Source organism: Juglans microcarpa x Juglans regia, chromosome 1D (genome assembly GCF_004785595.1).
Source record: "Juglans microcarpa x Juglans regia isolate MS1-56 chromosome 1D, Jm3101_v1.0, whole genome shotgun sequence".
Taxonomy (NCBI): domain Eukaryota; kingdom Viridiplantae; phylum Streptophyta; class Magnoliopsida; order Fagales; family Juglandaceae; genus Juglans; species Juglans microcarpa x Juglans regia.
Window position 1 is genome coordinate 44,619,763 of NC_054594.1, and position 15,618 is coordinate 44,635,380.

At 35.5% G+C, this 15,618-nt stretch overlaps 3 protein-coding genes across 3 annotated transcripts; 2 read left to right on the top strand and 1 right to left on the bottom strand.

Moving 5' to 3' along the window:
- The first annotated feature begins 44 nt into the window (after positions 1-44).
- LOC121259310 (BRAP2 RING ZnF UBP domain-containing protein 2) lies at positions 45-6,434 on the top strand. The gene is made up of 12 exons (XM_041160856.1): positions 45-378; positions 827-942; positions 1,042-1,150; positions 1,295-1,409; positions 2,473-2,570; positions 3,496-3,602; positions 3,732-3,978; positions 4,074-4,127; positions 4,705-4,848; positions 5,078-5,142; positions 5,820-5,874; positions 6,054-6,434. Exons 1-12 carry the CDS (start codon positions 124-126, stop codon positions 6,216-6,218), a joined length of 1,530 nt encoding a protein of 509 aa, XP_041016790.1. The 5' UTR covers positions 45-123; the 3' UTR covers positions 6,219-6,434.
- Positions 6,435-7,049: 615 nt separating this feature from the next.
- LOC121259541 (F-box/LRR-repeat protein 14) lies at positions 7,050-9,959 on the bottom strand. The gene is made up of 2 exons (XM_041161171.1): positions 9,697-9,959; positions 7,050-8,643 (listed from the first exon to the last, which is right to left on the bottom strand). Exon 2 carries the CDS (start codon positions 8,592-8,594, stop codon positions 7,191-7,193), a length of 1,404 nt encoding a protein of 467 aa, XP_041017105.1. The 5' UTR covers positions 8,595-8,643; positions 9,697-9,959; the 3' UTR covers positions 7,050-7,190.
- Positions 9,960-12,391: 2,432 nt separating this feature from the next.
- Positions 12,392-15,521, top strand: LOC121262058 (acetylornithine aminotransferase, mitochondrial). Its single transcript, XM_041164493.1, is given in 7 exon segments — positions 12,392-12,837; positions 12,839-12,958; positions 13,043-13,250; positions 13,253-13,485; positions 14,845-14,871; positions 14,874-15,188; positions 15,190-15,521. Coding segments are annotated over 7 exon segments (1,365 nt in total). The 5' UTR covers positions 12,392-12,573; the 3' UTR covers positions 15,388-15,521.
- Positions 15,522-15,618: the final 97 nt, after the last annotated feature.

Here is a 15,618-nt window from a genome sequence, read left to right on the forward strand (position 1 = left end):
TCGAACTTGTATGCGTTACCCTTTCTTGCATAACTGCGGACCTGCGGTTATAACGTATACTCGTATGCCTATACTGTGAACTTTCTTTACCTTCCGTCAGACGTGCACCCAAAAAACTTATCCATGTCTACGAGTTCCAGCGTAGGACCAGCCGGACCCTCGAGCGACGATGTCTTCCGATCACCACCGGCGATGATCTCAGGCGATTCCACCTCATCTTCCTCTTCCTCTTCCTCTTCCTCTTCCTCGTCCTTCTCGCTCTCCGCTCTAACTCAGGCCTTTCCTTTCTCCTCCGGAAACCCTAGGATCGAGGAGACTCGCGGCGTCATGCACCTCTATCGCGACGACGCCGTTTCCTCCTCCTCCTCCGATCTCCCCGTAAGCTCGTACTTCTGCATGGAGTTTGGTTTCAAATTCTCGCCGAGAAAAACAGATTCGCATAGGATTTTAGTATGTAAAAAGGAAAGGCTAAGAATCAGTGAATTTTGTTTGCTTGTGTTATAACTAAAGAATTATTGTTCTTTTGTATATCAGCTGTAAATCACAGTTAAAAAGAAATAGATCTTTAAAATATTTCGGGCCAGCATTTTTGGAAATATCGATGGAAAACTTTAGACCTTTATATTGAAAGCTTCAAATGGAATATATTGGAAACTTTCAAATATTAAAATAGAGTCCGTTTCTATGCAACATTTTCTTGAGAGTCGGAAAAAACCATGGTAGAAGCTCAACTTGAGTGATTTGCGTTTCGAAGACTGGAGTTTGAATTTTTAGTTAAAACTGAACTTCCAGATTTGTTGAGGTTGATGTTCATCTTGCTTTTTAGGTTGGAAGGAAGCCTCTTGTTTGCGTTCTCGGAGTTCCAAATTATATGACATATGCAGATTTCTGCCAGTTCTGTGGTTCATTCATTAATCATATCTTAGAGATGAGAATTGTCAGGTTCAAATTCTGAACTGCAAATTATTTTCCTTTGTTGTTTTATTTATTTATGTCATTGGATTTCCTCTTTATTCTGTGTCTATTTTGTTTGAGGTTCAGAAATGATGGAATGGAGGATCGATACAGTATTTTGATTAGGTTTGATAGTCAGGAGTCCACCGATAATTTCTACAGGCATTTCAATGGGAGGCGATTTTCATCCCTAGAGGTTTGGTTTGCTTTCAATAAATATCTTTGCGTCTAGTGAGTTGGCGAATTATATATAATTGTTTACAAATGATGGGTCAAGGATACCATCTTAATCGTAATAATGATGTTATTATTTGTTGTTTTACATTTAATTCAAATTTAGGCAGAGGTTTGCCGTGTGCTTTTCACAGTGGATGTCCAGTACACAGGCTCTATTGAACATGAGCAGGCAACCCCTGCAAGCTCAACTGATCAGCCTGCTTGTCCAGTTTGTCTTGGTACATAACGCTTTTTACTTCTGTAATTTTATTCCTTTGTGTAGTGTGTGCATGGAATCATAGGTTTAATCTTCATTCAGCACTTCATGAGCACACAGCTGGTAAAAGCTTTTTAGATGAGAGACAAAATGCTTGTAGAAAAGCAACGGTTTAAAGTTCCTTATTATATTTCTACTATCCCTTTTAAGGAATAACGGGAAGAGTTTTTAGTGTGACATATCGTGGCTATTACTTTGTACCGAATCTAAGTGGCTTCATTTAGAAACGTGTTGCACAAGTTGTCAGTGCAAGAGCAAAATGAAGAATAGCCATTATCTATCCTAGAAATTAATTTTCATTAATTTTGGGGTGCTTGTTTAAGTATGATATTTATATTCTCATTTATTTTGGGATGATGCACCAGAACGTACATCTTTGATAGATGCCTAGTTGAAATAGTTTTTTTTTTTTGGCAGATATTCTATTGAACAATGAAAGTGAGACTTATTTTGTAGAATGTTCTGGAGACAAGGATATATACTCCACTCTAAGAAAACATGAGGTGTTGTGAACATAAAATGTTCTAGTTTTTTAGCATGATTTTCAAATTTGGGAAAGTTTAAATGGATTTTTAGTCATGGAGTTCAAAATTGCAAACTGCTGGACTCTTCTTGTCTTTGTTTTTTCCTGGGATTCAAGATTCAAAACATACCTGGTTGTACACTATGACTGAGGCATTGCACTGAATTGCCAGGACCTAAGTCTGGCTGCAGCTATAGCTTTCCTTCTCAATTTTATTTTTAAGTTTTGGAGATAATGTGCCATGTTAGCCTTGTTGACGTTTAACCTGGTAGCCCAGTTATTGTTCTTGATCATCGTTTTCATCCTTAATTCTTTTCCTTGTTTCCACTTCTTTTATTTTTTATTTTCAATTTTTAAGTACACGTTTTTTTACATTTTTACCTTGGCAGTCACCGGAAACATTGTGTTTATAATAAGTGAAAATTGCTTGCACAGGATTATGGCCTATTTTTTACATCTGCTTTTGTGATTGTATACTTCTTATCTGTGCCTCATTTTGCAGAGAGATTAGACCAAGACATGAATGGCATTCTCACAACCATCTGCAATCATTCTTTTCACTGCTCTTGTATCTCAATGTGGACGGATTCTTCTTGTCCGGTAAGTTTTTCATTTGTGGTTCTATATTCTCTGTATGGGCGTGTACATTTGTCCTGTATATACTTGTAAAAAAAAATATATGGGTCTTGCTAAGTTAATCCAGATTAGGGAAGGTTAACTTCCTAATTTATTAGCACATAATTAGTTGAGTCCAAAAGATGTTTGCACTGCTGCTATAGTTTTTCTGTTGACTGGAGATGGGAGCAACGCTGCAAGATTTCCATTGGCACTACCATACACAATCATCTCCAAATCAGTTTTCATGTCCACCACAACCTATAAAAAGTATGCAAGAACTCACTCCCAATTGCTAACCCCATTCCAAAGCTCCTGGTCAACTACTTTTTTCTCATTTTATTTACCCCACCTGATGCATCCATGGGTCGAGAGTCAAGTTGCTGTATTTAGCGCAATTTTCAATTTCTACAACTTGAACTTTTCATATGTGGCGCCAACATGTGAAGTCTGATTAAAGCAAGAGTCATAAAATTGTAGTTTTAGATTATTTTTTAGTTTGGATTTGTATTTTATAAATTATTGCTATTTTTAAGTGAGGGGTGGATGAGTAATTTTCTTCAACTCATGAATAGAGGGTAGTTTGGTAACTGAATTGAATCTAGAATTTTCTAACAGATCCCAAGTGTCTTGCTTTTTTTAGTCCAAGCTTGTCTTATTTATATCCTAATTATGCGTTCCTCTTGTATACTTTTTGTGTACTGAGGCTATGCATTGTGAGTTTTTTAATAAAATCTGCACTTAAAAAAAATAGTTTGTAGCTTTTATTGCAAATAATATTTTTTACGTTTTTATGTCTTTTATTCATCTGGCTACAGTAGTAACGTTATTGGTTATTTATAAGGACTGCTCTGTCAAAAATTTGCATTGTCAACTTTTGGGAGTAATTGGCTTCCACTTTTTATTTCAGGTTTGCCGGTATTGTCAGCAGCAGCCTGAAAAATCAATATGTTCTGTTTGTCAAACTTCTGAGAATCTCTGGATTTGTGTTATCTGTGGCTTTGTTGGCTGTGGGAGGTAATTATATTCTTCCCTTCAATGCTTTCTGTCCTGAAAAAAAAAAAAAAAATAACTTGAACAGTGTGATTTCCCCTTATTGTCAGTTTCATGTGTTTCTGCAATTCCTTACCCAAAATTTTAATGAAGGTATGAAGGAGGGCATGCCATAGTACATTGGAAAGAAACACAGCATTGCTATTCTCTCGAAGTGGAAACACAACGAGTGTGGGATTATGTGGGTGACAACTATGTTCACCGACTGATTCAGTCCAAAACTGATGGAAAGTTGGTTGAGTTGAATGCCCACTGCACCCTTGATAGTGATGCGTGTGGAAGTTGTGAATCCACAGATTCTGGACTTAGTGAGGCCCTTTTGAACAGTAGAGTGGAAGCTGTAAAGGAATTCTTTGATATTAAAATGTTCTTTTGTTTTCAGTCCCACTTTGTTTCTTATTATTTGAAATACTCATTATGAAATGTTATGTGCAGATTGTTAATGAATACAACGAATTGCTTGCCACTCAACTTGAGAATCAAAAATTAGTAAGTGCATCCGCTTTACCCTGAAAAGGAAAATGAGTTTTTCTGCTGCGCCCAATATTGTATTTTAAAAACCATTCAGTTCTTACTTCGATGGAGTTTGACATTCATTTTATCATCTGGCGAATCTCTTCTGATTCTTTGGTTTAGTCCATTATAGGGAATTGGCAGTGTAAACAGTCTTAGGCCTGGTTAGGATAGCAACAGCCTCCCATCTCATCTCATCTCAATATTCAAACACCACAAACACAAACACTTTTCAACTTTTTCATCTAATCATTTATCTAATCAATGCAATTTTTCCAAACTTTCAAACAAAACACAAAAAACAATTCAACTTTTTCAAATCTTAAAACATAAATAATATTAAAAAAATTATATTCTAAGAATGTTTTAATTTTATAATATTTTTATTCAACTTTTTCTTTCTCCTTTTCCAAAACTCCATAAAACATCTTAATTCAAACCATTTCACTACTATTCACAGATCATCTCATCTCACTATCCAAACCAAGCCTTAAGCGTTTAGGATTTTTTTAGGCTGCTTATTCGAGATCAGTAACCCCTGTTTTCGTCACAGTACTTTGAGTCCCTACTGCAAGATATCAAAGAAGAAACTGAAAGAGAAATTTCTAAAGCTGTGGACAAGGCTGTCGGTCAAAAACTTCAGAAGATGCAGGCTAAGCTGGATAGATGTGTTAAAGAAAAGGAAATTCTTGATGATGTAAGTATTAATGTCTCGTTAATTGATTTGTCATTGGATGCAGAAATAATTTATCATTCGATTTACTACACATGGCTTTGCCTATTCTTTTATTAATATACTTTGATTACATATAAAAAAAAAAAAAAATTATCATTCGATGATATAACTGCTCTTATGCTTAGTTTTGCCTCCTGGCTAGCAACTTTTTTTTTTTTGTCATAAGTTAAATATTTGTGTTTGGATGCAGCTTAATGAGAGTCTTTTGAAAAATCAGGAGATTTGGAAAGCAAAGATACTTGAAATAGAAGAAAGGTAAATGACTCGATAGACTATTTTGCTAAGATACTTTAATCTCATCATCCCAACTATTTAGTGGCTCAAAATGATGCTAAGTTGTTCTAGTTTAATATTTTACCCATACAAAAAGTCATTTTAGTCAAATAAATAAACGATTGAGTGGCATGAAGTGATGCTAAGCTAATCTATTGTTAACTAGATTTAAGCATGCATGTATAGTTGTATGCTTAGGAGTTCATGTTATGCTTATTGGTTTGATCATGGGTATGGATATGCTGAATTTACTTTTGTGTTATTTCTCAGTAAGAATAAGGTTAGAATGCTTGACATTACATTTGTATGTGTTTTCTCCATGCATGTATGCTTGGCTGTACCACGTTGTGCGTATTGGTTAATATGGAGTTTTTAATTTTATGCGTAACTATATTTTGTTGTGATTAAGATTATGAAGACTGTCATTATGGATATCAGTATGGGAGTGCCATATAAAATGATTTGGACTTGACTAGTTTCAAGGACCATTGTATTTTGCATCCATGTCCTCTGCCCCGTAACTTCGTTGGAGCTTTAGCATTACTGCTTCACTTCTTTCTTCCCGTGGAATTAGATTGCCTCCAAGTTTAAGATACCTTACTAAATATGACCCGAAAGATGCTTAAATTTAGCTCTAATACGAGTTTGTTACTTTACAGAGGGAAAAAGGCTTTGAAACTGAAAGATGATAAAATACGAGACTCGGAAGAACAGGTAATATACCGTTTCCAAATCAGTTTATTTTTCCCTGGACACACCACTTTTTGAAACTTTGACATATTTGTCCTCAAGCTGGTTTCCCAGCTCCTAAATCTTGGGCCGAACAAAAGATCTGAAGACAAAAACATGCATATAAATTAATGGGAATCGTTTGATTTTCCACATATTTGCAGCTTAGAGATCTGATGGTATTCCTTGAAGCTGGGAAGACGATGGAGGAGTTATCATTGTCAAGTGAAATTAAGGATGGCACTGTTTTGTCAATACCAATGGAGGAGACCTCTTCGAGCAGCAGCACTAAGGAGGGAAAGAAGGTTAATAACAGCCGAAAAAGCTGAGGATCTTCGGAAACTATACGGGGAGTAAAGGAAAGAAAGATGAGCTAGTGGAATCCACTTTTATTTTTCTTCTAGGAGGGAAAAAAAAAACACGAAAATATGAGCAGTGGCTCACACATGTGTATCCTTTCTGGATGTGCTTTTATCAAGTTTCCAAACTAGATTTTGTAAATACATTATTTTAATGTGAGCTTTGAGCATGTGTCAATATCCTAATGTGGAGGATATGTAGTAATACATGGTAATTTTAATAGTGGATTGGAGGAGGGATTTTCTCGTACGTTGTTGTTAGTAGACTACCAAAAGAGGACTCTTTGCCACATGGCTGATCAGCCAGCCACGAAGAAACGTTATGCATAATAATATAACAGACAAAGTCATCAAAATAAAAACCCTCCCCCTTTATGATTCCTTGGGATCATTTTAACAACGTTAGTTCATTTTTCATAATAAACAGGCCTCAACATGAAATGGATACCATTTTTTTTTTTTTTTTTCTCCTTGTGCTCGCGAAAAAAGCAATAGGGAAGGAAAGCAGCACTCAAAGATGCTTGTTTTTCCTACGAAGATGGGCCACGCATCTGATGCAATTAATTCTGCACAATTCAATTTACAAAGTTACTCCATATTATCTCATCTCAGGTCATTAATTTTTTTTACCTTTTGATTTATTTTTAATATTATTATTTGTTGCTGAATTTATTAGCATTAGATCCAGGTTAAAAATAAATAAATGCTCCTACAAGTTAGCAGTGTCTGTTCCTGCACAAGGCTTTTAAAGTTTAAACTCCAAAAGAGGAGCTAGAAAAACAAGTATAATAAGCATCATGATAGTCAGCATAGGCAAACTCACTGCACAACCAATTTTATACAAATATTGTGTAAAATGACTCACTTTTACAGAAACTATATATTTTACATTCACAGACCAAACACACTGGGTTAAATAATGTTTGAGAGCACAGAACAGGATCAGTACATCCATGCAAGGTCCTGCCTGAAAGATATAGATTTTGCAGCTCCCTGAACACCTCTTTCAGAAATATAAGGACAATCTTCCACAACCAACAATTCCAATTTGTATGACCCCACAAGTGGCTTTAAGCCATCATCAGAAATCCCCAAACATTTCTTTAATCGTAGAACGGATAATCGAGGAAACTGACCCACAAGCTGCAGTCCCTCATCACTAATCTCTTGGCATCTTACAAGCTCCAGGGTTTCAAGATACTGAGCTGAGGAAAGAGCCTCCATTCCAACATCATTGAATGAATAAACATGGTCAAGAGCAAGTTCACGAACAGGGCACATTTGTATCAAGGTAAGCATTCCATTTAATGTAAATGAAGAAAATGAAGGAAACTCTCCATCTGAAAAAGATATCCTCACTGATTCAAGCATCGAACAGCTCTGAGCCACAGCTTTTAAACTCTCATCTGTCAGTCTCAAAGGATTGTTCAACAAAAGAGGCAGTGAGAAATCAGACGGAACTCGCAATGAAATGAATCGAAGATTACTAGATCTTTGGGCTAAGCCAATAATGTCACAGTCCCTTACCCCAACACACATATCCAAGTGAATCTTCTCCAAGTTCTTACACTTCCCCAGCACGCAAGCAAGACCTCTCCCAGGGCTGATGATGCAATTCACCATGCTAAGCTCCAGCAGGTTTTCACATGGGTACCCCAGCTTTTGCCATCGAACCACAGCTAAGTTATCAGAAACCTTCATATATCTGTAATTAGCATCCACCTCAAATTGCAACCTTTTTAGTTTCTGCCAGCCAGGACCTAGCTTAATCAAGTCATCCTCCCCAATTGCTCTGCAGTTCTTAATTGAAAGGTCCTCAAGTCTTTCAAGCTTGCCTAGATATTCAAGCCACTCAACACTGGTAATATTCAGGCATCTGACAAGGTGGAGAATGGTTAGATTTCTGCAGCCCACGACAAGAGATAAAATGCCACAACCTGTGATTCTGGGAGTGAAATTCAACTTCAATGCGGAAAGCTTGGAGCAAGAAGCCAAGAAACGAAGACCCAAATCAGTGATAAACGTACAGTAGCTTAAGGTGAGATCAGACAGAGAAGGGCAGCAACTGGAAAGGATGAGAAGCCCTTGGTCATCCAATTGCTTTCCTAGTTTGGACATCCAACCAGAGTAAGTTATCTCCACTCTTGCCAAGTTCAGAAACCTACTGCATAGGGAAGTCAAAGCTTCATTTGCAGGGTCTAATCGACAGCCAACTCGAATAGATTGCCTCTGTTCATTATCCAATTCGTTAAGGCGTTTACATGCTAAAGACACAGAGTTTCTATCATTGGTTTTCTTGATCCTGCTCAAAATATTCCAAACTAACTCATCTGGTAAATCATCCATCACAACCTTACTTTTTCCTTCCGGCTCTACAGGACACAATCACAACCACCTGGAAATATGGCGAAAAAAATTATGCAGGGAAGAGACCTTACTAAAATGCAAATAATAAAGGCCTTAGGAGATGGTTGCAGACATTTTTGCCCCTGATTTTTTAATAAACATCAGATTTGACTGTTGAAACTTATTTGAATTTTAATGGAACAACCGCATTTGAGGATTTCAGCCACGATTTTTCCACCCTTTTGACATTACTCAAAAACAGATTGCACGTTGTTCAGAGGAGCATCAATTAAGAGATTATAAATATATCAAACGGCCACGATAACAAGTGGAGCATCCAAATGCCACGAGAAAGAATTGTTCGTATTTTCAATTGACACTCTCCAGATATTTTTTGGATAAGTAAAAGTTACATATCCAACCTAAACGCTCCAGATATCATTAGGCAGAAAAAAATTTTGAAATTATGTCCTTAAACTCCAATCAATAAAATTGTGTAATATGATTGGAGTTTAGGGACATATTTTCTTCGATGAATTCATGAGAATATAAATTCACAATTTTGCATTTTTTTTTTTAAATGCCTTCGTCCCAAAAGTTCAGACAAATTCACGCATAATTTTCACATAGCACATTTGAAGCAGCTAATTTACGCTTCAGAAGTCAGTAAAGCGTAAACGTTAAAGGCAGTAAGCAATAAATAGGCAAGAAACAATAGGACCAATCACTATACAAAAAATTAGAGTTCAGATGAGGACACAACTTCCTACGAATATATGATATCAAACAGATTATTCTTTTAAAAACAACCCAACAAAAATCCTATTTCATGTAATAACTCAAATATTATTCCACAAACAACAACAACAACTACCACTACTGCCAGAACAAAACGCAATAAAGATGCAATTCGACGGGCGCATAATCACAGGTTTAGAAAGATATATAAAATTTGAACCGGTTTAACAGGGTCAGAACATAATGATTCAGATTTCTCTCTGGAGAATTCCATTGATGATAGTAACAGAAGGCCTAGATCTGAAACCACGTTGCCTCGTGACATTAGAGAATAACAGAAGCCGAAACCCGATGAAATTGTTACCTGAAACGGACAGGACCAGAAAAAGGGAAAACGAAACCTTATTCAGACATTGACGATCCCAGAGGAAAAAAAAAATGTAATTGAAGGAAGATATTTTGAGGTGACCCTTTTTACATTCCCAAGTTGTAAAACTCGCCGGTTACTTGTCGCTGTTGGAACTCTAGAAGATTGAAGAAATGCAAACTGCATCTCGAATTCTGACAGGGAAGGGCCCATCTATTTCAATATGCATAACGTAATAATATAAAATGCCAAAAAAAAATTAAATACCCAACAAAGAGGGAGATTACGTAAACTTATACTTTTTTTTTAAACGTAAACTTATACTGTTATTATAATTTATAAGAGTAATCTTACTCGACATCTTAATTTTTATCATCTATTTATCATCTTATAATATAACATTATATGATTGTGACTATTTATTCTATCTCATTTGTGAACCTATCATCTAATATCATATTATAAGATAATGAGATAATTATAAAAAAAATAGATGATGAATAGATTTTCTCAATTTATAATAGTTATATGGTTACCTATACTTATAGTTAGTATATTATTTCTCATAGTTAGTATACTTATATTATACTTCTAATAGTAACTATATAGTATATGTTATCTTATTATATAACTTAGGAGAAAGAATTTTCAGAAAATAATATTCTAACTAAAATTAGACTAATTCAAATGAATAATGAATTATTATAATTAGTTTTCAATATTAATAATTTCATAATCAGATAATACAGGAGAATTTGTTTTACTTAATACATTGATATGGGATTGTTTTGAGGTAGATGCAGTATTACTAATAGTTAATTTTTCTAATTTATTAGAGATTAGTTATAATAAATCATTTTTATTTTTAGAAAAAATAGTTTTTAGATGAGATGAGATCTCATAGAGAACAAATAATAAGGTTTATTTTACTTCTTTAATAGTATGATTAATAGGAGATATTTAGATTCTAATTGTTTACTCATAGTAACTATCATATGTGAAGATAGTTACTTATTTCTTATCATAACTTTAGTTATAAATACATATTTATATCAACAAAAATCAGATAATTGAGGACATTTTAAATTAATCAACAAATCATTGGTTATTTCTTTGAATTGAATAGGATCACAACAAAGTATTTGGTTAATATATATATTAAAGTATTTACATCATCTTTTAATGGTAAACTATTATCTGTTTTAATCACTTGCATGTTTTCATTATGTTTATATGCCATTAATATGTGGTGTATAGATGATGAATAAAAAATATCGATTAGTTTATAAAACAAACAAAAAATAAAAACAAGTGTAGTGTATAGGATGATGAATAGCAAAACTCTATATTCCAAAATTATTTTTATTATAAAGCAAAACAAATTATTTATATTATTTATGTTACTTATCATCCCCACACCACACATCAACATGTGATTTGTTATTTTTGTCCTTTTATTTGAACACACATTTTTTTACACATTAATATGTGTGTTTAAATAGAAGGGTAAAAATGACAAATCACATGATGTGTAATATATGGATGATAAGTAGATTTTTTTATTGTTATTATAAAGTACAAAAAATCATGTGTCAATTTGAGTTTATTTTAAAACTCGTCTGGTTACACAGATGAGATGAGATGAAAGTTGAATAAAATCTTATTAGAATAAATTTTTTAATATGATTTTTGTTTTGTGATTTGAAAAAATTAAAATGATCAGATAAGAGATGAGATAGAGATAAAGAACAAACCATTTATACCATAAGTCTGGAGGACAGATCATGTCTGCCCTCATGGAATCAGTATCCTTCGTATTGTTCTCTTTGCCAGAGTTCTTTAATACGGCATGGTTTTGTAACAACGTCATTAATGTGGCGTGTAGCTCAGGTAATAGTGCCATTAATGCGGCGTAATTTTCCGATTTCTCCCTCCTCGCTAGTATCCTTAGTGGTCCGTTGATATCCCTCCTGTTAAAGGATTGAGAATTCTTAGTACATTACACCCACTATAAGGGCAAACACTCAAGAGTTGGACACTACTCGTGAGATTTTCAAGTCGATAAGTCACATCCCCTGTAGCACGTTCCCTCATACAAGTTGCGTCTAAAGGAGCCCACTCATGGGCCGGGTTGGAGACTTTATTCATTCTGAGCTGGGCCTTTGATTTTAGTTCTCTTAATTGCTATTTTTAAGCCCGCTAGGATTTAGGGAGAGAAAATACCCTTACATGAAACATTCAAGAAATAAAAGTATAAAATATTAAAATCCTTATTTTGTCTTGTTGATCCTCTTTTTATATTTTTAGGGAAGGCGTATTAATTCTTAATTCTAGAAAAATATTAAATGCGTTGAAAAAAATTTTATAAAACACTTACTTCTCTACCTATTAATTATTAATATGTTGAAAATTATGAAATTAAAATTAATAAAATGAGTATTATAAATAAAATTATATATATAATAACATATATCACTACTCAAATATAAAATAAGGTAAGACACGACGTTATTACGTGGAATTACGTGTGATTAATAGTTACAAGTGAAAACACAAAACAAGGGGTACCCCTTATGAAGCATAAACGCTGCGAGCAAAAAGGTCATCCAAAAAATGAAAGAAAATAAAGGCTTACAAATTTGATTTAAATCTATTCAATTATTTCAACTTTCAATCCTGATTCCAATAATTTCGTGTTCTCTATTATTGTACTCTTTTTTTTTTTTTTTTTTGCTACAAAACTCGAATTAATTCATCGATCCCATTCTCTTAAATCAAATCGTATTCGTATTCATATTCATCACTGAGAATTTTGACTATTTTTGTAGTCCCCGTTCACGTACTTTCATTTTACGACACCAACCACGATATACAATGAGTTCCCTCCAATTTTCTCTCAGCCGTTCGATATCTCCGGCAATGCACCCACACCGTCAGTATCGTCGGGTGGAGGCGTGCGGAAACGTGGAGGTTCACGCGCCGAATTCTGTGAAGAAGGCCGTAGGGGTGAGCAAGGAGGTAATGGAGGCCGAGGGTAGGGTACTTGTTGGGACGTATGCCAGAGCGCCGGCGGTGATCTTCAGTGACAAAGGTTGTAAATTGTACGACCCCGAGGGGCGGGAGTATCTGGACTTGACGTCTGGACTCTGGGATAGGCGTCAACGCGCTCGGACATAGCGACCCGGACTGGGTGCGGGCGGTCACGGAGCAGGCCGGTATGCTCACCCACGTCAGCAATGCCTATTACTCGATCCTACAGGTAAGAACCATGAAGCAAGAAATGTTTGGTTTTTCTTTCCTGAAATTTGCCAACTTTAAATGCAAAATGCCATCGTTTCTTAAGGTGGAGCTCGCGAAACGCCTTGTGGATTGTACGACGTTTGCTGATCGTGTATTTTTCTACAACACTGGAACCGAAGCCAACGAAGCTGCTATTAAATTCGCGAGAAAGTTTCAAAGATTTATGCATCCAGAAGAGGAACAGCCCCAGATAGAGTTCATTTCCTACAGGAATAGCTTCCATGGGAGAACAATGGGATCCCTTGCATTGACAGCAAAGAGCATTACCGATCACCCTTTGAACCCCTCATGCCAGGAGTCACTTTCCTGGAGTATGGGAATATAGAGGCTGCAACACAACTGATTCAACGTAGAAAAGTCGCCGCTGTGTTTTTGGACTTGGAGCCCATCCAGGGCGAGGGCGGCACATATACTGCACGAAAGGAATTTTTATATTCCTTGCGCAGAGCTCGTGATGATTCTGGCTCTCTTCTGGTCTTTGACGAGGTAGGTGGGTAGGCAGCTGTTCATTTTGGAAGCATATTCTATATAATTTATAAAGAAAAATAATAAATACTATTCACTTTTCATAACATTTTACACAATAATATTTTAAAATGAATGTTATTTTTGTGAACTTGTAAAAGTAATATCATTTTATAAAAATATTCATATTTACATTATATGTTGTAATGTTGTGAAATGTGTTACGTGGATATTATTACTCAATATCTAAATACTTGGCATATATATAGAGTAATTTTACATATAATTGTGAAGTGAATAAACGTTGCGTAATCGTTTTAAAAAAATGTAGGATCTACTGTTAAAAAATTAATTTTTTTCATGTGAGTCTCATGTTTACTCACTTGTTACAAAGTAATTACGAGTCAGTTGCATAATTCACGGTTGCAAATATATATATATATATATATATATATATATATATATATATATATATATATATATATATATATATATATACACACACACTGCTTCAGTTTAATTAGCCAAGTTTCTTGTCGATTTGGAGGTTGGTTTGGTGATCCAACACCTAAACCCACAACTGCACGCAAGCCTACCTAGCTCATGGAAATGGCCATGTCCATGTAATTTTGATGGAAAATGTTGGATGCGGGCTTTTGAACAAATTGATTTTATATATGTTCATTAATTTCGTTGTGCCAATTCAGCATTTAGTTGATAATTTTTGCTTGGATTTATGAAGTATCAGGCACCAATCCTTGCAAAAGTACTGTAGAAGAGCCTTCAAGTAGTTGCATTTCTTTGCGAGTGATCTGTCTCTTTATTCGAATTGGACGTTTTCTTGTTTGTGTAAGCTAGTGGGCATATATATGTACAATGGGTGTTTTGATAAACAGACAAAAAAAATATAATTTTATTTCTTGCATTTTTCTTTCTATCCATAGGTCGACAATGACATTAATCTTGCATTAATGAACTACTCACGGTCTTCATCTCATTTGTCATTTGAGCTGGAATATAGGAAACCCAGAGATATTGGTACATAAAACCTGGTGATCATGCATGCATTTAGGTGAAGGTTTTGGTCCCATGCATCCCTTTTTATCTTAGATCCAAAGTTTGATACGAATACATATATTATAGCTTGTGTCTTTGGAGATATCTTGTACATCCATGAGTCATGTACTACTGCTTTTAATTTGCTTTCAATTACATGACAATGGGCCACAAGTGGAATTCAAACTTCTTTAACATTCCTTTGAAAGCAAATTAAGAACATTAATGCTGATGAAACTAGCAGATCAAGATAAAACATATTCTATGAAAAAACTTTTCGCTAGCCCACTGTTCGACTGATTGTTATAGATTTTGATATGGTAGGTGCAATGTGGATTGGGTCGTACCGATACGTTTATCTATGGGCACATGAAGCGTATGGTATAGTCCCAGATATTATGACACTTGCAAAGCCTCTTGCCGGAGGCCTTCCCCTAGGACCTGTGCTGGTGACTGAAAGAGTTGCCGCCGCCATTCGTTTTGGAGATCACGGCAGCACGTTTGCAGGTGGCCCACTTGTTTGTACTGCTGCTCTAGCCGTTTTGGAGAAAGTCTCAAGACCTGGTTTTCTGGCCAGTGTCTCAAACAAAGGTCAGTACTTCAAAGAACTGCTGATTAAAAAGCTAGGAGGCAACTCTCATGTGCGAGAAGTACGAGGCCTAGGGCTTATAGATCACTGGGATAGAACTGGATGCATCCGCTTCACCATTAGTAGATGCCTGCCGAAACTCTGGCCTTCTGGTGTTAACTGCGGGAAAAGGAAACGTTATTAGACTTCTGCCGCCATTGATCATCACAGAGCAGGAATTGGAGCATGCAGCTGAGATTCTGCTTGGAGGTTTACCGGCACTGGACAAGGGTAACTGAAACTATGAAAATGTTGATTTCAGTTTCGAGTTGCACGTGAGATTTGTAATGTGAACATGATATAGATAATATCATGATCTGCTAGAGTTTGATCATGACATTGTGCCATATATTTCATCAATCTCAGTCTATCCTTCTGCAAGCATGCATAGAATGATCTATTGCTCAACCATAAGTACCTCCTTTTGGCTGTCCCCAAGATTTTATTTTATATAGGAGCGGTGCTAATAT

What these genes read in the sequence shown, in the direction of transcription:
- LOC121259541 (XM_041161171.1), bottom strand. Translation starts at nt 8,594, where the DNA reads ATGGATGATTTACCAGATGAGTTAGTTTGGAATATTTTGAGCAGGATC.
- LOC121259310 (XM_041160856.1), top strand. Translation starts at nt 124, where the DNA reads ATGTCTACGAGTTCCAGCGTAGGACCAGCCGGACCCTCGAGCGACGAT. An exon ending in TTAGAGATGAGAATTGTCAG is followed by an intron (nt 943 to 1,041) that starts GTTCAAATTCTG and finishes TTTGAGGTTCAG; the next exon opens with AAATGATGGAATGGAGGATC. An exon ending in ATACTTGAAATAGAAGAAAG is followed by an intron (nt 5,143 to 5,819) that starts GTAAATGACTCG and finishes GTTACTTTACAG; the next exon opens with AGGGAAAAAGGCTTTGAAAC.